The 24,888-nt window shown below is 44.7% G+C and overlaps 2 protein-coding genes across 4 annotated transcripts in view; one reads left to right on the top strand and one right to left on the bottom strand.

Moving 5' to 3' along the window:
* The window catches only part of LOC101733480 (coiled-coil domain-containing protein 77), a 123,969-nt gene extending 100,848 nt beyond the window's left edge, over nucleotides 1-23,121 (bottom strand). The window contains exons 1-6 of one of the 3 annotated variants that reach the window (XR_004219929.1): nucleotides 22,866-23,121; nucleotides 22,672-22,797; nucleotides 20,423-20,575; nucleotides 18,949-19,143; nucleotides 6,454-6,613; nucleotides 5,641-5,786 (exon numbers count right to left, since the gene is read on the bottom strand). Coding sequence is in view for 2 of the 3 variants with exons in the window: in XM_031892222.1 (XP_031748082.1) it covers nucleotides 18,997-19,143; nucleotides 20,423-20,575; nucleotides 22,672-22,797; nucleotides 22,866-23,036 (597 nt within the window). In the remaining variant the exon portion in view is untranslated. Of the gene's footprint in view, nucleotides 1-5,640; nucleotides 5,787-5,901; nucleotides 6,614-18,948; nucleotides 19,144-20,422; nucleotides 20,576-22,671; nucleotides 22,798-22,865 lie in introns of those variants that run through there. The other 2 variants (XM_031892221.1, XM_031892222.1) reach the window with 2 other exon arrangements.
* On the top strand, nucleotides 1,937-7,087 carry LOC116406969 (serine/threonine-protein kinase mig-15-like). The gene is made up of 12 exons (XM_031892195.1): nucleotides 1,937-1,972; nucleotides 2,160-2,249; nucleotides 2,673-2,708; nucleotides 2,904-2,969; nucleotides 3,156-3,212; nucleotides 3,528-3,647; nucleotides 3,890-3,994; nucleotides 4,097-4,187; nucleotides 4,286-4,404; nucleotides 5,085-5,139; nucleotides 5,691-5,772; nucleotides 6,472-7,087. Exons 2-12 carry the CDS (start codon nucleotides 2,169-2,171, stop codon nucleotides 6,761-6,763), a joined length of 1,104 nt encoding a protein of 367 aa, XP_031748055.1. The 5' UTR covers nucleotides 1,937-1,972; nucleotides 2,160-2,168; the 3' UTR covers nucleotides 6,764-7,087.
* Nucleotides 23,122-24,888: the final 1,767 nt, after the last annotated feature.

The raw sequence follows: 24,888 nt of genomic DNA, 5'->3' as shown, positions 1-24,888 counted from the left end.
GCAGCTACAAGGTAATAACCAATGAGAGAAAAAAGACACTGATCATAATTCATTATATAATTAAAGTAATTAAACAGATGTATTTGATCATATTCTCTACTGAATGAGTTGATCTTATACAATGATGTTTTCTTCTTTAACTAGGAACCCTTGGAAAGCTGTGAGGAACCTCAGCTAGAGACGTTTGAGGTAAGCAGCAATGAATTGTATTTTGAATGATCATTTTGCCCTCAATATAATATTATAGCTTTTTAAACCTATTTGGGCCCCTACATCTCCCAAACTCCTATATAGGCCCCATTCCACCCATGCCTAAATGTTAGTTGTTTCTTAATAGAAAGGCCAGAGCCAAATGTAACAACCATCCACCCCACTACGTAGCTCTGATTTATGGGTAATGCAAATGTAGATGTTTGGGTGTTGCATTTCTTCTCTAATTGTGGGTACAGTTCATTTATTAACATATATTAACAATAGCAAAAGATATTTTAAAAGAATATCAAATGCAAATTCACTTTGGGGAGGCAATTTGTTGACTTCAGCGTTGGTGAGTCTGTCCCACCTCCTTATTATGCCCTGTGTTACACAGCAACATACACCTTCTATTTCTCATATATTTATATCAAATAACACTTTTACACACTTTGCTTTACTTTAGCCATAAAAATTTGTTTTACAATATTTTTCTGTTTTAAACAGGAGGAAGACGTGACTGGGCAGGAGAGCCCCGACACCGGCCCCTGCCACTCACAGGTAAGCAGAAAACAACACATGAATAAAAAAAATGCATTTTTATCATCTTCTCTGCTGATCTGAGGTTTTCCTTCTTAACCAGGAACCCTTGGAAGAGAGTGGAGACCCTCCAATCAACACCTGTGAGGTACGGGGGCCAAAAAGTTTGCAGGGGTCCCAATGTGTTTTAATTTGAGCTACAGGGTTCATGAACAAAATCTGTAAAGGATAATAATCATATTTACCTAACAGGGAACCTTATCTACTAACATAGTGTAACTGAGGCTAACTTGCCCAAATGCAGTTGCCCATACCAACCAGTCAGCATCTGTTACTTAGCGGCCTTCTATCTTGTATAAATTAGAAAATGAAAAGAATATGATTGGCTCCTATGATTGCATCCACTCATACAATGTAACTCATAGGCTACTGCCGGGGAGGGGAGAGTAGGGGCAAATAAAAATCACCCTATATTTTATACAAGACTGTATATTAGCTTCTTTATTACAACGTGGAACATCTTTCTCTTACCTTTTCTTTATTAAGGAGACTCCAGAAATCCTGGAACCGGACATCTGCCAGGTAAGAAAAAATAATAGGGTCACAATAGAGATAGACATTTTAGATTCACTTTAGGGGGGCAATTTGTGAACACGGGCTGGGAGTCCGACCCCATGTCCCTAAATACTTGATGTGCCGGCGCCCCGAGCCATTGCGCTGCCTTGGGTTTAGGCAAACAGAGTGGATTTTGGTGGGAAACTCCTGAGTATAGCTCCAGCCAACACAATGGCTCCAGGTGCAGGCCGCAATAAGCTTTTTGGGGTACAGGGGGAAGATATTCAGCCTGAGTTTAAGCTCAGGCCGAGAATCCACCACATCTGCCATTCCCCCTATACAAGTAAATAAGCACCACTGTGTCGGGCTCATTTACAGCCTCAAGTTGTGGTTGAGCAAAAAATGGTGCAGTTAATGCACAAACTGATACCATTTATTAAATATTCTTGCATTTTTCTGTCTTTTAACCAGGATTGTGAAGAACAAGCTGAGGCGAGCAGCTACAAGGTAATAACCAATGAGAGAAAAAGACACTGATCATAATTCATTATATAATTAAATTAATTGAACAGATTTATTTGATCATATTCTCTACTGAAGTGAGTTGATCTTATACAATGATGTTTTCTTCTTTAACTAGGAACCCTTGGAAAGCTGTGAGGAACCTCAGCTAGCGACCACTGAGGTAAGCAGCAATGAATTAAATAAGCAATTTAAATGGCAATTTAAGCCCCCTCTGACTAACACTTACATTGGGCGGGGTTAGGTTCTGCAGAGTTTGCAGCCACCAATCAAATGCACAAGTAAGGGAGCAGGGAGCCACTGGGGCTCTGTTCTTACTAATGTTGTAAAACTGTATTTATATTTCCCAGGAGTCACCGATGGAAACTGGCCCCGACACCGGCCAAACAGAGAGCTCAGCAACGAAACTGAGCGAGGAGGAGGTGAAGGAGATTGAGGAGGTTTGAGCTGAATTTAATATTTTTCTCTCAATATATCATTAAACCATTTTAAACCTATTCGGCCGGCCCCCCTATCCCACCACATCATACAAACTCTTATGTAAGTCCCATTCCACTCTTACCTGAATGTCAAATGCACAAGTGCTCAGTGGGGCAGTTGGTCACCACTTTTTGCCTCCGTTACAGCCTCTCAGACCTTCCACATCTCTCATTGCCCTTCTAGAACATGCAGACTAAAGCCAAGATCCAGGCTTCACTATACATAGTCCTGCAATCAGAGGATTTTTTCATACAGAGGGTTCTCCGTTAGCTGGGGATTTACTTTAAGAATGAATGAATCCTTTCCTTGTTCTACAAAATACAATGTTAGCAGTTGAGCAAAATGAGTTGCTCTGATTAAACCCTTTTTTTTCTCTTCCTCAGGAGGATAACATCACCCCACTCTCGGAGAAATACCCAGTAAGTAGCTGTAAAGCTGTATTTTGCCACAACATTCACAGTTTGGCTTCCATTTTCCAGCCCAAAGCCTTCCACCCCTGTTTCACCAAGTTCCTCCTATACCTTCTGTGCTTCTCTCATGTTACAAAGGTTATTTGTCCAGCTGAATAATATTAGTTTGATTATCACATTTTCAAATACAATGTTATTTTTCAGGAGCCCGGGAGGTATTTGAAACTAGGGGAGCCAATCGGGCAGGACCCCAACGGAGTCGTCTACATTGTAAGATATTTTATTCAGTGTTAAAATGAGGCATTTTGTGTCATTCTTTTGGGTAATTCTGTCCATTGGTTGTGCTCTCTACAGCTTTGTTCTTTCCATATTTACATGCTACTGTATAGCTTTTTGCTTTCCCATAGCGTTCCGTTAGTAATGATCACTGAGCTTCTTTCCCTACTTTTGTAACAGGGATGGCACCAAAGAAAACAACTGGAAGTGGCCATTATAATAATTAAACATCAGAAGGTAATGTGTCTTCATGATTACTCTAATTAGATACTAATTAGTATTTTGTTATACCTACATTATAGTTATCAGTAGAAAGAGAACTTGCTAACCAAATACAGTCAGTGAAATACCCTGGCCCCTAATAACTATGTAACAGTAAAATAACAAATGCAGTTTGATATAAAAGAACACAAGGGGTCTCGGTCATATTATACAATACTCAAGTAGGGATATTACAAAGCTGTCATTTTTCATAACGACAAGTTAGGTTGGGGTGTTTGAAACTGTTATTGTATCCATTTTATTTACCTTGTTTCTTTTGTTTGAAACTAGAAGCAACAGGAGATCAAGAAAGAAGTCGAAATCCTGCAAATTGTATCTGGCCACCAAAACATCGTCGACTTCTATGGGGCCTTTTATCATAAGGCCTCATCAAAACATGGAGGACTATGGGTAAGGAAGTGTTGATTCAGAGAGGTTACACATTTATGCAGCAAACATGCCAATTGTAACTGATCTAATACACAAGCTAGCATTTTGGATCCATACATGATCCAGTTTGGTAAGAAAGAGTCAGATTTAGCTGATACTGCAGTCCCCCCAAGACTTAAAGCCACAAAGCCTTTTCCTCGGGTTCCCAATAAAATTGTAGGTAAATAAAATAGTTGGCCAAATATTCTTTCTTTATCTTCTAGATTGCTACAGAGCTTTGTACCGGTGCGACTGTAGAAGAGCTAATTGCCACCAAAAGGACCTTAGGCGAAAGATGGATCGCCTATATTTGCAAGAATGTGATAACGGTAGGTCACCTGTTAAACTCCTTCCTGCTATTCTGCATATTTCTAATTAATCAAAGAGTACAAAATATTTATATACTTACTTTTGCTTTCTTGATTTCTCAGGGCCTTAACCATCTGGAAGAGAAGAATATAATCCATCATGACATCAAGCCCGAACACATTGTCATCTCCTCATCCGGAGAGGTGAAGATCGGTAAGCGACACAAGGATATTTTTTTCTCCGTGGTGTTTACTGCTGGCTTGTATTTCTAACTAAACATTAACATTCCTGCTTTTGTCATACAATTTTAGGCGAGTTTTGCTTTGCGACCATCGGAGGAAGGAGCGCCAGCACTTCGGGGACCATGGCATACATGGCTCCGGAAGTACTGGCTCATTTTGCCCAAAACAGCGGCGAATATGACCATAAGGTATTGTCATGTCTTCTCTCTCTTTTTAGCTTAGAGTTAGGGGCATATTTAGCAAAATGTGAGATTACACAGAAAAACTCACTTTCTATTCATTCCTATGGGATTTTTAGAAGCCAATTTATCAATGAATGAAAGTTAGAACTCACCATTTGATAAATACACTTCTAAAAATCCCATAGAAAGGAATAGAACGTGGGCGAGTTTTATATATTAAGCTTTAAACTATGTCACTTACACAGGGTGAACTGCGTGTAAATGTTCCACTCGCTTTACTTACCCCTCTCATAACAGAGAATCCAGAGCCGTAATGTGGTTTCTGTGATACGAGAATCTGAAATGAGAGAGTGAAATGCATTTTAAGTGCAGGACACAAGAATAATAGAAACCAACTCCATTAGACTGCTTATGCTTTATGGGGATGTCACACTCCATGTAACACTCCAGACTCTCAGTTTGGGGTATTTGGGGACATTTTCTAGACATAAAAGTCACAGCAATTCACTACTGGATTATAGGCTTCTAATGGATTTGTTATTGTGCAAGCCAAATAGAATCACTATCAGGGTGTGGGTGGATAGGTATCAGAAGTATCCAAATCATCTGCAACTGCAATTATTTTCATGTACTCTGTGTATAATCTTCTCTAATACTCGTCTTTTCCCCCATATTGTAATATCCAGGCTGACATCTGGTCACTAGGGATTGCAGCCATTCAAATGGCGGAAGGACATCTCCGTAAGTAAACCCTAGAGTGTGTGTGTGTGTGTGTGTGTGTGTGTGTACTGTACTGCATGTAGAACTGTTAGTAGAATGGGCAGGGGGCATTTATGTGTCACGCTGTAACATAAATATTACTATTATAGAGTAAATATTAAAAACAAAGGGGCCGATTAACTAACATTTGAATTTCCTGTGTTTCAATAATACACAATTTTTTGAGGCAAAGAAACTGGAATTTGACTTTTCAAACCTGAAAATGTACCCATTTAATAAGAGTTTAAAACAGAAATTTAAAGAACTGGTAACTAAAACCTGGCAAGTACATTTGTAGGTCAATGAGGAAATAATATTTCCCATTTTTAAGCTATTTAAATATGCAAGGTTTGGTAATAACTTATTTCCCGATTCCCAATTCAATTTTGCAAACATGCCGGTTGAGAAAAAAAAATACACACACAATTGAGTTAGAGAATTTACAGGATTCAAAAAAGCTTAAAGCCATAAATCGCCCCCAAATGTTGTATTCATCAGTCATCATGTTTTTGTGTTGTATCTTTACATCCCAGCATTCAGAAGACTTCCCAAGCAGAAGCTGATCCAGCGAATAACAACTGGTCCAGTTCCATCATTACCATCAAGGGGCAATTGGTGAGTCCCTTTCACTAGAATAGCAAAAGGCAGCAAGAGGGTAGAATAGGCAGTTAGGTGGGGAGGGTGGGGAAATGGAAAGCGTGTAAGAAGGTGTGTGAATGAGTCAGGAAAGGTGGGGAAATGGGCAAGGTAGACTTTATGGTGAGGGGGACATTGGGATATGACATAAAGTAAGGATGGGGAAGGGATAAATGGGAAATAAGTGAGGGCAGGTAAATGCTGTGAGATGCCATAGGCAGTGGCTATTTATTGGGCTGGGGGGCTGTTTTGGCCTCTGTGGATATGAAATGCCAGGGCCTATTTTGTATCCCAGTCCGGGCTGAAATAAGGGTGAAGGTGATGCGTAATATGTGTAGCTCTATGCGCAAACGCAGACTCTCGTGCTGAGCTTGAGCTCTTGGGGCCGGTATCTGGCAGCCAATACAAGCCGGGCTAAGATATAGGCAAAACCAGAGAGACAGTAATTTGGTCACAGGTAAATGTACCCTTATAATTCAGGGTTCATAAGTAAGTGCAATAGCCCCCCATTTCAGGCAGAGCAGTGGAACCCTTAGAAGGGAAGGGGCTCACCCCCTATTGCTGCCTGTGCTGTGATTGGGTTGGGTACAGAGCGGCAGGATCAGGGAGTCGTCACACTGTGAACTCTGGGAAATGTAACACAAACAATTATCATTTTACCACCGTTTTTTTTTCCAGGAGTGACGAGTTCCGCTTCTTCATCAGCGAGTGCCTGCAGAGAGACCCAGGCAGGAGACCATCTGCAAGGCAGCTCCTCACGCACCCTTTCATTGCCGAGCTCCGGGGTGAAAGGGGGGTGCAGAGGAATATCGCCCAACACCTGCACAGAGGTAGGGGAACTGCTCATTCTCATTATAGTTCATGTGATGCACAGACTGTAATCATTTACTGTTCCCATTCCTACAATATTCTCCTGCTTTCCTACATACAATATCATTCTATAACTAAAGCCACCAAGAATAAAGACTAAGATTGGATTAGGGCAGAGCTCACTAAACTGGGCTAAATCTACAGGAGAGACAAACATCTGAGAGGGGAGAACATGTTATTATTAGACAGTTGTAGTTGGCCTTTAAATTAGCAGCAAAAGGGAACGTGATATAAAACATGCATATAAATGCAAAGAGTAACAAGGAACAAATTGCAGAATTATTATATACTCACCTACTCCATGGATAACACTGAACAATCTCTCCTTAGGAACGAGGCACTGAAACGAGAACAACGAGGCAGCCATCGGGGGAGGGTCGGGGGCATAAATAGGGGGCCTAATTACCATCCTTGGGCCCCCACAAACATCTTTAACATCGTGGTCCCGATGGCAGCCCTCCATGTTCTCTTCATCAGGGAAACAGCATCTTCTAATATCTAGTAGAATTAAGTCTAAAACAACTGGACTTTTCTGAGTTTTTCTTGAAAACGTTTCACCACTCATCCGAGTGGCTTCTTCAGTTCAAATGACTGGTAGGGAATTCCCCGGTATTTAAACTCTTGATGGTAGTAGAGTCACAGACATCCAATCACAATGGTTCCATTGAACTTGTTCAGTTAGGTGTTAGCTGAAACTGACAGGTGTAAGAAGGTATGATCCAATCACAATGGTACCAAGATTCTCATTGATGAAGGTGTTAATCCTTCAAAGTACATGACTGGAAGTGTGAACTGTTGTGAAACTGCCGGGGTAAGGATGTCAACGCGCCATTGTATGTTGGTGACAAGCGGTGTCTCAGGCCCCCTCCTCTGTTCAGGGATGGTTTTTCCAGGTTGGCATAAATGGCCTCTTTCACACCTCTTTCAAACCATCTGTCCTCTCGGTCCAAAATATGCACGTTACTGTCCTCAAAAGAGTGACCTTTTTCTTTGAGGTGTAGATAGACCGCTGAGTCTTGTCCTGAGGAGTTTGCCCGCCTATGTTGGGCCATTCTCTTACAGAGAGGTTGTTTTGTCTCCCCAATGTATAAGTCTGAGCACTCTTCACTACACTGGACAGCATAGACCACATTACTTTTCATGTGCTTGGGTGTTGGGTCTTTCGGGTGCACCAGCTTCTGTCTCAGGGTGTTGCTGGGTTTGAAAAACACAGGAATGCGATGTTTGTTGAAAATTCTCCTAAGTTTTTCTGATGTTCCAGCAACATATGGAATGACTATGTTGTTTCGCCTGCTGTGTTCCTCCCTTCTGTTTGTAGGTCTGGTCTTTCTGTTGGTCTTTGATTTGGTTTTGATGAAGGCCCAGTCTGGGTACCCACAAGTTTTCAGAGCTCCTTTTAGATGTTTATATTCTTTCTCCTTGGCCTCTGCATTGGATGCCACAGTTTCAGCCCGATGATGTAGAGTCCTAATTACACCCAGTTTATGTTCCAAAGGGTGGTGGGAATCACCACCCACACAGACCAGTACTTGCTGTTTGATTCCCACCACCCTTTGGAACATAAACTGGGTGTAATTAGGACTCTACATCATCGGGCTGAAACTGTGGCATCCAATGCAGAGGCCAAGGAGAAAGAATATAAACATCTAAAAGGAGCTCTGAAAACTTGTGGGTACCCAGACTGGGCCTTCATCAAAACCAAATCAAAGACCAACAGAAAGACCAGACCTACAAACAGAAGGGAGGAACACAGCAGGCGAAACAACATAGTCATTCCATATGTTGCTGGAACATCAGAAAAACTTAGGAGAATTTTCAACAAACATCGCATTCCTGTGTTTTTCAAACCCAGCAACACCCTGAGACAGAAGCTGGTGCACCCGAAAGACCCAACACCCAAGCACATGAAAAGTAATGTGGTCTATGCTGTCCAGTGTAGTGAAGAGTGCTCAGACTTATACATTGGGGAGACAAAACAACCTCTCTGTAAGAGAATGGCCCAACATAGGCGGGCAAACTCCTCAGGACAAGACTCAGCGGTCTATCTACACCTCAAAGAAAAAGGTCACTCTTTTGAGGACAGTAACGTGCATATTTTGGACCGAGAGGACAGATGGTTTGAAAGAGGTGTGAAAGAGGCCATTTATGCCAACCTGGAAAAACCATCCCTGAACAGAGGAGGGGGCCTGAGACACCGCTTGTCACCAACATACAATGGCGCGTTGACATCCTTACCCCGGCAGTTTCACAACAGTTCACACTTCCAGTCATGTACTTTGAAGGATTAACACCTTCATCAATGAGAATCTTGGTACCATTGTGATTGGATCATACCTTCTTACACCTGTCAGTTTCAGCTAACACCTAACTGAACAAGTTCAATGGAACCATTGTGATTGGATGTCTGTGACTCTACTACCATCAAGAGTTTAAATACCGGGGAATTCCCTACCAGTCATTTGAACTGAAGAAGCCACTCGGATGAGTGGTGAAACGTTTTCAAGAAAAACTCAGAAAAGTCCAGTTGTTTTAGACTTAATTCTACTAGATACTGTATATCATGACCTGGATGAATGAGAATCTTCATAGACAGCATCTTCTAACAACTGCACATGTAAGTTATCGTCTTGTGGGTTAGGGTGGGATGTGGGTTATGGTATTGCGAGTAAGGAGTGGGTTAATGTTTGTGGGTTAGGGTGGGATGTGGGTTATGGTATTGCGGGTAAGGAGTGGGTTAGTGTTTGTGGGTGAGGGTGGGATGTGGGTAATGGTATTGCGGGTCAGGAGTGGGCTAGTGTTTGTGGGTGAGGGTGGGATGTGGGTTATGGTATTGCGGGTCAGGAGTGGGTTAGTGTTTGTGGGTTATAGTGGGATGTGGGTTATGGTATTGCGGGTCAGGAGTGGGTTAATGTTTGTGGGTTAGGGTGGGATGTGGGTTATGGTATTGCGGGTCAGGAGTGGGTTAATGTTTGTGGGTTAGGGTGGGATGTGGGTTATGGTATTGCGGGTAAGGAGTGGGTTTGTGTTTGTGGGTTACAGTGGGATGTGGGTTATGGTATTGCGGGACAGGAGTGGGTTAGTGTTTGTGGGTTACAGTGGGATGTGGGTTAGGGTATTGTGGGACAGGAGTGGGTTAGTGTTTGGGGGTTACAGTGGGATGTGGGTTATGGAATTGCGGGTCATGGTCACAGTAAAGGAACAAATTGCAGAATTATTATATACTCACCTACTCCATGGATAACACTGAACAATCTCTCCTTAGGAACGAAGCACTGAAACATCAACAACGAGGCAGCCATCGGGGGAGGGTCGGGGGCATAAATAGGGGGCCTAATTACCATCCTTGGGCCCCCACAAACACCTTTAACATCGTGGTCCCGATGGCAGCCCTCCATGTTCTCTTCATCATGGATATCAGAATCTTCTAACAACTGCAGGAGTGGGTTAATGTCTTGTGGGTTAGGGTGGGATGTGGGTTATAATATTTGGGGTCAGGAGTGGGTTAATGTTTGTGGGTTACAGTGGGATGTGGGTTATGGTATTGCGGGACAGGAGTGGGTTAATGTTTGTGGGTTACAGTGGGATGTGGGTTAGGGTATTGCGGGACAGGAGTGGGTTAGTGTTTGTGGGTTACAGTGGGATGTGGGTTAGGGTATTGCGGGACAGGAGTGGGTTAGTGTTTGTGGGTTACAGTGGGATGTGGGTTAGGGTATTGCGGGACAGGAGTGGGTTAGTGTTTGTGGGTTAGGGTGGGATGTGGGTTATGGTATTGTGGGATCAGGAGTGGGTTAGTGTTTGTGGGTTAGGGTGGGATGTGGGTTATGGTATTGTGGGATCAGGAGTGGGTTAATATATATATATATTTTTTATAACAATTCTTTTATTGAGTGTAAATGTACATAGTTTGCAGTATATTGTTTCCATTGTCATTTACTTGTTGTACAGAAAGTAAATAAAGTAAATAACAACATAACAATAATAACATTGCAGTGCCTTCTTTGCAGATACCGATGCTATTTGCCATTCAAGCTGTGTTTCTGGTTACTAGCCTGCCCTTCAGGGCCTTAGTGAGATATTGGGGTTACACTGTTACCTTGTGTCTGGGTGTGTAGGTTATTCAAGGGGGGGATATGGGGGGTACCTCCCTGACCTGCATATCTTAGGGGGGTTCTGCGTCTATCCATGGTGACCATATTTTATCAAATTTTTGAGGGCACCCTCTCCTTATGTACGTTAGCTTGTATAGGGGTATAGCTTTGTTGATCATGGATTCCCATGCTGCTACTCTAGGGCCATTGAGTGGGTTAATATTTTGTGGGTGAGGGTGGGATGTGGGTTATAGTATTGCGGGTCAGGAGTGGGTTAATATTTTGTGGGTGAGGGTGGGATGTGGGTTATGGTATTGCGGGACAGGAGTGGATTAGTGTTTGTGGGTTACAGTGGGATGTGGGTTATGGTATTGCGGGAAAGGAGTGGGTTAATATTTGTGGGTTACAGTGGGATGTGGGTTATGGTATTGCGGGACAGGAGTGGGTTAGTGTTTGTGGGTTACAGTGGGATGTGAGTTAGGGTATTGTGGATCAGGAGTGGGTTACAGTGGGATGTGGGATATGGTATTGCGGGTCAGGAGTGGATTAATGTTTGTGGGTTACAGTGGGATGTGGGTTATGGTATTGTGGGTAAGAAATGGGTTAATGTTTGTGGGTTACAGTGGGATGTGGGATATGGTATTGCGGGACAGGAGTGGGTTAGTGTTTGTGGGTTACAGTGGGATGTGGGTTATGGTATTGCGGGACAGGAGTGGGTTAGTGTTTGTGGGTTACAGTGGGATGTGGGTTAGGGTATTATGGGTCAGGAGTGGGTTAATGTCATGTGGGTTAGGGTGGGATGTGGGTTATGGTATTGCGGGTCAGGAGTGGATTAGTGTTTGTGGGTTACAGTGGGACGTGGGTTAGGGTATTGCGGGTCAGAAGTGGGTTAGTGTTTGTGGGTTACAGTGGGAGGTGGGTTAGGGTATTGCGGGACAGGAGTGGGTTAGTGTTTGTGGGTTACAGTGGGATGTGGGTTAGGGTATTACGGGACAGCAGTGGGTTAGTGTTTGTGGGTTAGGGTATTGCGGGACAGGTAGTTGGGGTTACAGTGGGTTAGTGTTTGTGGGTTAGGGTATTGCGGGACAGCAGTGGGTTAGTGTTTGTGGGTGGTATTACAGTGTGATGTGGGTTAGGGTATTGCGGGACAGCAGTGGGTTAGTGGTTGTGGGTTTGTGGGTTAGGGTATTGCGGGACAGCAGTGGGTTAGTGTTTGTGGGTTACAGTGGGATGTGGGTTAGGGTATTGCGGGACAGCAGTGGGTTAGTGTTTGTGGGTTGTGGGTATTATTGCGGGACAGCAGTGGGTTAGTGTTTGTGGGTTACAGTGGGATGTGGGTTAGGGTATTGCGGGACAGCAGTGGGTTAGTGTTTGTGGGTTACAGTGGGATGTGGGTTAGGGTATTGCGGGACAGCAGTGGGTTAGTGTTTGTGGGTTACAGTGGGATGTGGGTTAGGGTATTGCGGGACAGCAGTGGGTTAGTGTTTGTGGGTTACAGTGGGATGTGGGTTAGGGTATTGCGGGACAGCAGTGGGTTAGTGTTTGTGGGTTACAGTGGGATGTGGGTTAGGGTATTGCGGGACAGGAGTGGGTTTAGTGTTTGTGGGTTACAGTGGGATGTGGGTTAGGGTATTGCGGGACAGCAGTGGGTTTAGTGTTTGTGGGTTACAGTGGGATGTGGGTTATGGTATTGCGGGACAGCAGTGGGTTAGTGTTTGTGGGTTACAGTGGGATGTGGGTTAGGGTATTGCGGGACAGCAAGTGGGTTAGTGTTTGTGGGTTACAGTGGGTGTGGGTTAGGGTATGCGGGAAGAGTGGGTTAGGGGTTTGTGGGTTACAGTGGGATGTGGGTTAGGGTATTGCGGGACAGCAGTGGGTTAGTGTTTGTGGGTTACAGTGGGATGTGGGTTAGGGTATTGCGGGACAGCAGTGGGTTAGTGTTTGTGGGTTACAGTGGGATGTGGGTTAGGGTATTGCGGGACAGCAGTGGGTTAGTGTTTGTGGGTTACAGTGGGATGTGGGTTAGGGTATTGCGGGACAGCAGTGGGTTAGTGTTTGTGGGTTACAGTGGGATGTGGGTTAGGGTATTGCGGGACAGCAGTGGGTTAGTGTTTGTGGGTTACAGTGGGATGTGGGTTAGGGTATTGCGGGACAGCAGTGGGTTAGTGTTTGTGGGTTACAGTGGGATGTGGGTTAGGGTATTGCGGGACAGCAGTGGGTTAGTGTTTGTGGGTTACAGTGGGATGTGGGTTAGGGTATTGCGGGACAGCAGTGGGTTAGTGTTTGTGGGTTACAGTGGGATGTGGGTTAGGGTATTGCGGGACAGCAGTGGGTTAGTGTTTGTGGGTTACAGTGGGATGTGGGTTAGGGTATTGCGGGACAGCAGTGGGTTAGTGTTTGTGGGTTACAGTGGGATGTGGGTTAGGGTATTGCGGGACAGCAGTGGGTTAGTGTTTGTGGGTTACAGTGGGATGTGGGTTAGGGTATTGCGGGACAGCAGTGGGTTAGTGTTTGTGGGTTACAGTGGGATGTGGGTTAGGGTATTGCGGGACAGCAGTGGGTTAGTGTTTGTGGGTTACAGTGGGATGTGGGTTAGGGTATTGCGGGACAGCAGTGGGTTAGTGTTTGTGGGTTACAGTGGGATGTGGGTTAGGGTATTGCGGGACAGCAGTGGGTTAGTGTTTGTGGGTTACTGATAAAAATCTTTTATCCCGGCTGAGTGATGAGACGACCCATATCCGCAGCCTGAGATACCGGTTCCCATGGATTCCCCAAACGCACCGAACAAGGTTTCCTACGATATCATTGGTGCGCGTATGGGCAGCTTAAGGCTCAAGGTATTATAGCCAGAGGCAATAAAAAGGCAAAACACACAGAGTTGTAGCTGCAAAGAAGATTACAGTACTGTGGGGGCTCAGGGGGCGCTGATATATAAGGCAACAACTCACGCCATGTACTCACCATTACACTGAAGGCTAAACCAGTTACCCATCTGGTAACCAGCAACAAGCCCTGTACCCCGAGCCCTCGGCCTGTACCATCCATACTATCATAGCCTGGCAACCCCCCCTCTCTGTAATGCCCCAAACCATAAGGATCTCCTCGCCAAAAAGCACATCTACACGACACCTGCCTATTGGGGAAAGTAGGGCCCTACTGGGACTGCCCCCCCAGCAAGAAATGCCCCCCCATAATAAGGGGAACTGTACCCCCAAATACAACTGGGCTCAAGAACTCAAACCAGAAATATGTAAAAACACTGATTGGTTGTACTGTACTGACTGATTAGAATGGGTTGGACGGCTGAATACAGGGTTATGGGAGATCGTGGTACCAGTTGGTCCAGTCAGGAAGGAATCCCCCCCCCCTGCAGCAAATAGAGAGGCCTCAGAAGGGGTTTATCCTTCCTCTGGGTCAACTAGCAGTTAGGCAGGTTATATACAGGCATTATGGCTGAACGTGATCCACGTGTGTCCTTTTAAACCTAATTTATCTGATTATGTAAATAACATAGTTGGATGACACCTCGGGGCACCCTGGCAAAGTGCCATTAAAGGCCTAAGGACATACAGGTATAGGGCCGGTTATCCAGAATGCTCGGTACAAAGGGTATTACGGATAAGGGGTCTTTCCGTAATTTGGATCTCCATCCCTTAAGTCTACTAAAAAATCAATAAAACATTAATTAAACCCAATAGGATTGTTTTGCATCCAATAAGGATTATTTATATCTTAGTTGGGATCAAGTACAGGTACTGTTTTATTATTACAGAGAAAAGGGAATCATTTAACCATTAAATAAACCCAATAGGGCTGTTCTGCCCCAATAAGGGGTAATTATATCTTAGTTGGGATCAAGTACAGGTACTGTTTTATTATTACAGAGAAAATGGAATCATTTATCCATTAAATAAACCCAATAGGGCTGTTCTGCCCCAATAAGGGGTAATTATATCTTAGTTGGGATCAAGTACAGGTACTGTTTTATTATTACAGAGAAAAGGGAATCATTTAACCATTAAATAAACCCAATAGGGCTGTTCTGCCCCCAATAAGGGGTAATTATATCTTAGTTGGGATCAAGTACAGGTACTGTTTTTCAGGTAAGGGAACCCATAGCGGTATTGCTATTTCCCTATATTCAGTAATACATATCATCCTGGGCCCACTGGACGCTCACACCGGTGTAAGTTCGGGTCAAAAATGTGTCTGGGGGTGGGGGGTCCGGCTGCACCAGGGCCCGGGGATGTCTAGTTACGCGACTGTGGATAGAAGATCTGGAGCAGGGGACCAGGGAAGGCACGTGAGAGAATCCTGTCAGCCCTAGGGAATCTAAAGCTGGGGACGGCCATTTGTTTGGGGGCTGCAGGTGATTTAACCAGGTTGTCTGCAGGAGCTACGGCACCATCGGTAGGGAATGAAGAGCCCTATGGCTTACATATTGGATTGCAGACACGGCCTCGAAAAATGCTTTATGCAAGTTGCCCTTTGGGGGTTGAAGAATGCTTTATGCAAGTTGCCCTTTGGGGGTTGAAGAATGCTTTATGCAAGTTGCCCTTTGGGGGTTGAAGAATGCTTTATGCAAGTTGCCCTTTGGGGGTTGAAGAATGCTTTATGCAAGTTGCCCTTTGGGGGTAAGATGCTATTCGGTAAAGCGTTGGGGGAAATATCTAAATCAGGGGTTTATAAAAAAAAAGTTGGGGAGCAACACAAGCATTAAAAAAAAATTCCTGGGGTACCAAATAAGGGCTATGATTGGTTATTTGTAGTCCCTATGTGCACTGGCACCTACAGTAGGCTCTGTATGGCAGTACCCATGGTCATTATGCCTCCAAGTCAGGAATTCAAGAATAAGGACCTGCTTTGAGGCCACTGGGAGCAACATGTTACCCCCGAGTCACTGGTTGGGGATCGCTGATCTAAATCATCTGGTGGGAAAAGTACATTCCTTCCGCAGACTCCCAGGAGATTTAAGGAACCTCCAAGACACCAATCTGACACTTAGAAGGAAGTTAAAGCTTATAGGCCTGGTAAGGAGCCTGATAGGTCATTCTCAAGAAAGACAGGGCAGTCTAGTATATAAAGATCCCCGATCCTCCAAGTCCCAGCAGAAGTCACAATGATGGGAGGTTGTTCCAGCTTCTAAGAGTAGGAGCAAGGCTCCTTCAATTCCAGAGAGTCTGGACAAGGAATATTCAAGACTCGTGGGTACTGTCTGTTGTAAGGAGGGTTATCGGCTGGAGTGTTGCCATATCTATAGATACTGTCCTGGGAATGATTTCTCTTCCTCAAGCAAGGATCTCCAGAACCGGGGGTACTGACCATATCCAAGCAAGATCAGTTGTCTGCCATGCAATTCATGAGATACTTGAGCATTCTGACATCAAAAATAGGATTGGTCAGCTGGGTGAGGCGGCGGATGCACCCGATTCAGCGAGGATTATCGGCCAAATGAGTCAATAAAAATGTAACTTATTAGCTTAACGTGATTCATACAAAATCTCCCAGCTGATAAGGATCCTCTCACGGAACATTTGTTTATTCACCGTGATTTCACACCTGTGTATTCACACTCACGTGGAACCTGCCGCCATTACGCAAACTTGCCTGAAATAAAGGGAGGTTTGTTTCCCACACATATGAATTAATACTGTTTCAGGTACAGTTATAGGGTAACTCTTATGTTTAGGCTGGGAGAATTCTAATGCTCTGGTTACAGGCTGGAGCCGACAGTGAGCATTGGCCTCTGGTTGGTATACGGTAAAGGTCGCCATACATGGGAAGACTCACTCATTTGGCCAGATCGGAGCTTCCCCCGATATGCCCACCTAGGGCCAAACTCTAAAAATACAACAGGCGGCGTTGGATCAGAGACTGCGTGAATAAACCGATGCGGAGCTCGATGAGATGAAAAGTCAAACCTGCCCAATCAAGATCTGCCCAATGTTAGGCCAGATATCAGTGGGATAGGCCCATCTTTATCTTGTAAGTACTAGGGTTCTTTCACTACAGTATGCATATATACAGAGACCCAACTGGATAGATAGGTCAGTATGGGTCTGTATGTGAGTGGATAGATAGGTCAGTGTGGGTCTGTATGTGAGTGGATAGATAGGTCAGTGTGGGTCTGTATGTGAGTGGATAGATAGGTCAGTATGGGTCTGTATGTGAGTGGATAGATAGGTCAGTGTGGGTCTGTATGTGAGTGGATAGATAGGTCAGTGTGGGTCTGTATGTGAGTGGATAGATAGGTCAGTGTGGGTCTGTATGTGAGTGGATAGATAGGTCAGTGTGGGTCTGTATGTGAGTGGATAGATGGGTCAGTGTGGGTCTGTATGTGAGTGGATAGATGGGTCAGTGTGGGTCTGTATGTGAGTGGATAGATAGGTCAGTGTGGGTCAGTATGTGAGTGGATAGATAGGTCAGTATGGGTCTGTATGTGAGTGGATAGATAGGTCAGTATGGGTCTGTATGTGAGTGGATAGATAGGTCAGTGTGGGTCTGTATGGGAGTGGATAGATGGGTCAGTATGGGTCTGTATGTGAGTGGATAGATAGGTCAGTGTGGGTCTGTATGTGAGTGGATAGATGGGTCAGTATGGGTCTGTATGTGAGTGGATAGATAGGTCAGTGTGGGTCTGTATGTGAGTGGATAGATAGGTCAGTATGGGTCTGTATGTGAGGGAGATAGGTCAGTGTGGGTCTGTAGTGTGGGTCTGTATGTGAGTGGATAGATGGGTCAGTGTGGGTCTGTATGTGAGTGTATAGATGGGTCAGTGTGGGTCTGTATGTGAGTGGATAGATGGGTCAGTGTGGGTCTGTATGTGAGTGGATAGATAGGTCAGTGTGGGTCTGTATGTGAGTGGATAGATAGGTCAGTATGGGTCTGTATGTGAGGGGATAGGTCAGTGTGGGTCTGTATGTGAGTGGATAGATGGGTCAGTGTGGGTTTGCGTGTGCTATGTAACATGTCAGTGTGGGTCTAATGGACCAATTAGAACTGAAACATGTTGTGCTTTGCTGTGCACCAATAAATGTACCAAGTTTGCTTTAACACAAGGCTCTGGTGGATTCCTGTTTATATTGTTATGATGCAGGTGAGGGCACAAGGGGAGTAGATAGCAATGAAGCAAGTGCCCAGGGAGTAGGTTCCATTACAAGCCCCTTCCTTGTATTTACTGCCCTCTGCCTTTTCTCTTAACTAGCTCAGTCTCACAGGAACAGTTTTGTGTGATCTCCACTACACTTACCTTAGGGACCAACTCACAATATAAAGGTAAATATCTGCACAACAGCAGCCTAGAGCCCACTGAGCATGTGCAGTGCCACTGACACACAGACCTGCTGTGGACAAAGTTAAAGGCCAGGATCATTAGTTCATAGGGCTGCTGACTCTCTGGGCTGGTACAGGGAGTTCAGTACATAAAATACAGCATTTCCAGCCAGAGTTTAGTTTTTGAATTATTTGCCTTCCTCTTCTGATTCTTTCAAGCTTTTAAATGGGGGTCACTGACCCAGTAGATAAAAAAACAAAACAAAAAACTATTGCTCTGTGAACTTTATTTTTTATCCTTCTATTCAGACCCTCTCCTATTCATATTCCTGTTTCTCATTTAAATCACTGCCTAGTTGCTAAGGTAAAAAGGCCCTGGCAACAAGATAGCTAAGGTTCCAAACTGGAGAGCTGCTGTACAAAAAGCTAAGCACAGGTATAGGACCTGTTATCCAGAATGCTCAGGACCTGGGGCTTTTTTCGGAAAAGCGATCTTTCCGTAATTCGGATCTCCATACATTAAATTTACTAAAAAAATAATTTAAACATCATTTAAACCCAATAGGGCTGTTCTGCCCCCAAAAAGGGGTAATTATATCTTAGTTGGGATCAAGTACAGGTACTGTTTTATTATTACAGAGAAAAGGGAATCATTTAACCATTAAATAAACCCAATAGGGCTGTTCTGCCCCCAATAAGGGGTAATTATATCTTAGTTGGGATCAAGTACAGGTACTGTACTTGATCCGTTGTTCTAATATCCCTTGTTCTAATAAGCCTGAATTCGCCCGATATAACCCACCCGTAGGTGGGGATACCGGGAGAAGATCAGCTCGCTTGGCAACGTGTATGGCCGCCAATATTCTTCCTTCCTGGGCCGAACACACTATATAATCCCAGAGGTAGAGCCAGGGTAGACCTTTACCTGTGGCTCCTTGTTTAGTGTGGCAGCTCCGTCAGTCTCCCTTGTGCTCTATCCGATTCTCAGTTCATTCCCCAGGCCACAGATTTTGGCCTTTAAGTTGCGCAGTTCCCCTTGAATTTTTTGTGTCTTTTTGTTGCCCTGCCGCACTGCATCCAGAATAGCAAGATCTTGGTCTGGCCCGATGTTCAGCGTCACCTGAGAGGAGAGCAAAAAGAGGAGAGCAAGATTAATTCACATCTCCTCTCACCCCCACAGGGCCCTTACCCATAGGGGTTCCTTCTTAGTTTGGTTATGAGCCGTCTCACTGCGTGTGTTTAATCCTCTAGTACAGCAATAGCAGTGTTATGAAGTTTAAGCTCCCCCTACTGGCTAGAAAATGTAACTGCTGCTCCAAATATCATAGTACAGGTATGGGATCACTTATCCGGAAACCCGTTATCCAGAAAGCTCTGAATTACAGAATGCCGTCTCCCATAGACTCCATTTTAAACCTGATTTTCTTTTTATCTGTAATAATAAAACAGTACCTTGTAATTGAATCCCAACTAAGAATATAATTACCCCTTATTGGGGCAGAACAGCCCTATTGGGTTTATTTAATGGTTAAATGATTCCCTTTTCTCTGTAATAATAAAACAGGACCTGTACTTGATCCCAACTAAGATATAATTACCCCTTATTGGGGGCAGAACAGCCCTATTGGGTTTATTTAATGGTTAAATGATTCCCTTTTCTCTGTAATAATAAAACAGGACCTGTACTTGATCCCAACTAAGATATAATTACCCCTTATTGGGGGCAGAAACAGCCCTATTGGGTTTATTTAATGGTTAAATGATTTTTAGTAGACTTAAGGTATGGAGGTCCAAATTACGGAAAGACCCCATACCCAGAAAACCCTTGGTTCCGAGCATTCTGGATAATGGGTTTTTTACCTTCAAGTATGTTATAGAATGGTCAATTTTTAATTTGTCTCATTTTTTTATAGTTTTTTTTTTAATCATTTGCATTCTTCGTCTGGCTCTAAATGGGGGTCACTGACCCCGGCAGCCCATAAACTACTGCTCTGTGAGGCTACAGTTTTATTGTCCTTTTTTATTACTTATCGTTCTATTCAGGTGCTCTCCTACTCATGTTCAAGTCTCTTATTCAAAGCGCTGACTGGTTGCTAGACTAATTTGAACCCAAGCAACCAGACAGCTGCTGAAATTTCGAATTGGAAAGCTACTGAACAAAAGCTAAGTAAAATCCACAAATAAAAAAAAAAAGACCAATTGCAAATTGTCTCAGAATAGCCATCTCTTCTACTAGATTGTACTAGAAAATACCAGCCTGTGTGTTTTCCCCTGTTTGGTTAAGGTGACACTTAATATTTATTCTCTGCCATCTTGTTTCTGTATATAGATATGCTTTCGTATAAGGCAATGAGATGCGTGCAACAGAAAATCTTGCCGTCGGTCTATCCCAGACTCACCTTGAATAGTTGCTTCTCTACATCCTTTAACCGCTGTCTCAGCAGCTTGATGTCAGTCTTATAGCCCTCTACCTCCATGTTGCGCCTTTTCTCCAGAGCCTCGTATCTCTGCGCCATCAATTGCAGCCGCTTGGCCACCTTATCTGAACGTTCCTGGTATAAGAATAACATTGGATATTAATCTCACAAACAGATGTTGGGTAACTGTAACACTACAGGAGGACTAGGGGAGATAACCAGTCACATTTTTATAAAAGCGAACAAAGCGGTTTTTAATTATTTGCTTTCTTCTTCTGACTCTTTCCACAGTCAAATGGGGGTCACTGACCCCGGCAGCCAAGAAACTATTGCTCCGCGAGGCTACTTTTAATTGTGTTGATTTGAAAAACCCATCATACTGTTCTTCGACTTCAGCTTATTCTTCCGCTTTTTCTTCTTATTTTTAGCGCCCCCCATTTTCTAAACGCTACTCCACCTACAGCTTTAGGGGTACAACACCCAGACTCCCCACACTTCTTCGCCCTATAGCGGAGCAGGTTGCTTGTGCTTTTCTAAGCGATTCCCCCCGTCTTTTTGTGGCGCTGCTCCGAACACCCCAATTTTCCATTGACTTTGACAGGGAAGAATGAAATGAAGAATGAAACAGCGACAATTGCTGGATCCCAAAGGGGGAGGGGCCAACAACAGCCAATCAAATATAACCCATTGACTTTAATGGGAAAATTTAAACTGCTGCCAATCTTACAGCTCTGAGGCTACAGTCCCCAAACTTGAATCACATAGTCATGGGGTCAGCCTGAATGAAAATATGATGATTGTTGGATGCCCAAAAGTGGGCGGAACTGTGAACAGCCAATCAGATTTTACCTGCTGCCATTCTCACAGTAATAACACCGGGGTCCCCAAACTTTGCAGAGTTAATGCAAAGTTTGCAGAGTTAGTCACTGGGTAAGTACAATTCCAGGTTAGAAAAAGTGGGCGGAGCCACCAACCGCCAATCAGATGTCTCTTGTTGACTTTCAGTGGGGAAATTTAAATTGCTGCCATTCAGACAGTATTAAAACCAGGGTCCCCAAACTTTGCACAGTGGTTTTTACTATAGAACTGTGGTCCAAGGTTAGAGAAAGTGGGCGGAGCCAACAGATCAAATTTCCTTTAGTGACTTCACGTTTTTTAACCCAACATAAAGTTTGTTCTCAACCTTCCATTTCTAGTTGTTATTGTTATTTCTCTATTTAGGCCCTCTCCTATTCATATACCAGTCTCTCACTCAAACCACTTCCTGGTTGCTAATAGGGTAATGTAAACCCTAGCAACCAGATGACTCGGGAGTGGCTGAACAAAAAGTAAAATACATTTAACAAACACAAAAAAATAAAGACCAATTGCAAACTGTATTAGAATATTACTTTCTACATCATACTAAATCAGGGATCTTCAAACCATGGCCCAAAGGCCGGATTTAGCCCCCCAAGGTAATTAACCTGGCCCCGGCTGCCTCCTCACCCCTGGCTACTACCTGTAGACCTGCAGACGCAGCAGGGAATGGGGGAGCAGGGAGCTAAAGGATGCAGCAGGGAGTGGGGGAGCAGGGAGTCGGAGAATGAAGCAGGGGAGCAGGAAGGCGGAGGACGGAGCGGGGGAGAAGGGAGCTGGAGGACGCAGCAGGAAGTGGGGGAGCCGGGGGATGCAGCGGGGGAGTAGGGAGCCAGAGGACACAGCTGGGAGTGGGGGAGCAGGGAGTTGGAGGACGAAGCAGGGGAGCTGGAGGACAAGACAGGGGAGCAGGGAGCAAGAGGACGAAGCAGGGAGTGGGGAAGCAGGGAGCCAGAAGACACAGCTGGGAGTGGGGAAGCCGGGGGATGCAGCGGGGGAGCAGGGAGCCGGAGGACACAGCTGGGAGTGGGGGAGCAGGGAGTCGGAGGACGAAGCAGGGGAGCAGGGAGACGGAGGATGGAGCGGGGGAGCAGGGAGTCGAAGGACAAAGCAGGGGAGCAGGGAGCCGGAGGATTGAGCGGGGGAGCAGGGAGTCGGAGGACAAAGCAGGGAGCAAGAGGATGCAGCGGGGAGCAGGGGAACAGACAGTGGGCCATAGTTTGAGGATGCGGGGGCCTAGTTTGAGGACTACAGTCCGGCCCCCAGCAGTCTGAGGGACCATGAACTGGCCCCATGTCTAAAAAGTTTCAGGACCCCTGTAGTAAATGGTAACTCAAATGTGAACCCCCCTTTACAAGGTATTAAGAACTCACCTTGAAGATTTCCCTGCCCACGTCTCCCTCCTCTCGTATCTTTCCCAGCTCATCCTCCAGTGTCACACACTGCTCCCGGTACATTTCAGCGAGGCGATGTGCTTGTGCCAGCTGCTCTGTAAGAGACTGTATAAGAAGAGGCATAAGAACCAGCAAGCAGCGCTAATACCATAATATCCTTTATTCACACATTCATGGGAATTACCCTTCACTTCCTCACTGTGCGAGTGCCGACTTGCTTTCTCGACCAATGACAAACGCAGGATCTCTCGCTCGTGTTCCCGCTCTTGCTCTGTGTCACTACTTAAAGCCAACTGCTCTCGGCACCGGTCTAGCTCTCGGAGCAGCCGATCTTTCTCGGCCATCCAAGATTTCTCATTGGCTCGGCACTCAAATTATTTCAGTTGCAGGAAATCCCTGGTGCTCTCGTACAGCAATTTCTGGGTCTTATTCAGCCTGGGAAAGATAGAAAGTGATGGTTCCAGAAGCCAGTGATGTACAACAGGGGGCTGATTTCCCCAACCCTAGGTGTAGGAGGCCTATGGATTTCTCTACTTTTCTCACACACTCACTTATCTGTCATAGATTTCATTTTGTCCTGGTCTCTTTGGTGCTGCACCTGGGTTTCTTCCACGCGGACCTTCCTGTCCTCTAACAGAGTCTCTATCTGCTCTTTGGATAGTCGTGTCTGCTCTTCCAGCTGGGCCTGCAGCGCCTCCACCTGGTCAGAAGAAAAGGTAACAACTTGAATTCAGTTGCCTTTCAAGAAGGCTTGTAATCCAAAAGTAGGAACCCCAATCAGGGTCAGAACTATGGGTAGGAAGCAGAGGCAGCTGCCTAGGGTGCAAGGATTGGGGGGGGCAGGTGGCCGACTGGGTTGTCTAGGGCGCCCGGTCGCTTAACCCGGCTCTGACCCCAATATCTGTTTCACACATTACATGAACAGAATGACCCAAGGAATAATTAAATATTCAAACGCAGCTTCACCTGAAGCAAAAGAATCTGGGGATCTTCTTTCTTGCCCTCTTTGCTTCTGTCTTGCTTCCCCGGTGCTTTCAGAGGTGCTTGTTTGGTACCTGTAAGTGGAAAGCAGCGGGTCACCTACTGACATATATGAAAGAGTCAAACTTAGGGAAACTTACAGCCATGGCTCCTTTATATAAAAGAAACAGATATTAAAACAAAAGCCAAGTTTAAACACATTTTAGGAAATAAGATTTGAAAGCACACAAGTCACTAACCTGCCTGGCCTGAACGTTGCAGTTTCCGGGCGTATGGATCCCCAGACTGAACAGCACGTTGGGGAATGGTGACCTGCAATCATAGATGAATTAAAGGGAAAGTTAATTTAAGATAAAACCTGGGCTGATTTTTTATTTTTATTAGCAACCTCCCCTGGAATTTGGAAACCCATCAGTGCCCCCCCAATACTTATGTCGTTAGGAAGCTCAGATTCTCCCTATTGCTTGTTACATGGCCAGGCAGATCTAAGACAAAACCGAGAAGCTCACATGGATATTCTTGTTATGCGGCTGAAAAATGGGTTACTGTTATGGGTTACTGCCCAGGGGCAAATCAGCCCAGTGTTGTTAATTAAGCACCAATGGGTTCCTAAACAAAGAGGACATCAGGAGACAGGACACTGATGACAGGTGAGGACCCTCCTCCTCTCCCTTTATCCCACCATTCCGGAAGGGAGCCAGCTTGTAATAAAGAGAAATAAGCTCTAGAACATAAACCTACTAACAACTCTCAACAAGACTAAGGGCAATTTTGAACAAGAGTTGGGGGAGGGAAGCCCTGTGTCCCCCTTACGACTGGAGAGAAAAGGATTTAACAGTAACACATAAATCTCCTTTTCTCCCATGTCTAGGGGGACACAGGGACCGTGGGGACATTTTTGTCCGGTGTCTGCCATTTCTTTATCAATGTCTGCATTTGATCATGAACTGAATTCTCCTGAATAGCATTAACCCTTTTACTGCCAGCTGTTTTGGTCAAAGCGGAACGTGTATTGCCAGACAGTTTTTGAACATTTTGCACTGTTTCACTTTAGGGGCCTTTCCTTGGGGGGACTTTTAGTTTACCCAGGAAAACAATATATCGATTTTTTCAGAACAATCTAAGCTTTCAAAATATGGTAGAATTTTTGTGTAATTCCAATTCTGTAACAAGATATAGGCGTCTAAATGTGTAAAAATAAAAAAAAATCACATT

This window comes from Xenopus tropicalis, chromosome 8, assembly GCF_000004195.4.
Source record: "Xenopus tropicalis strain Nigerian chromosome 8, UCB_Xtro_10.0, whole genome shotgun sequence".
NCBI classification, from domain to species: Eukaryota; Metazoa; Chordata; class Amphibia; order Anura; family Pipidae; genus Xenopus; species Xenopus tropicalis.
Note: the sequence above shows the minus strand (reverse complement) of the source record. Positions and strands in the feature narration are given on the sequence as shown.

Excerpts from the sequence above, each read along its gene's own strand:
- LOC116406969 (XM_031892195.1), top strand. The coding sequence starts at position 2,169 with ATGGAAACTGGCCCCGACACCGGCCAAACAGAGAGCTCAGCAACGAAA. Across the intron at positions 2,709-2,903 it reads CACTCTCGGAGAAATACCCA|GAGCCCGGGAGGTATTTGAA; the intron begins GTAAGTAGCTGT and ends GTTATTTTTCAG. Across the intron at positions 4,405-5,084 it reads GCGGCGAATATGACCATAAG|GCTGACATCTGGTCACTAGG; the intron begins GTATTGTCATGT and ends TGTAATATCCAG.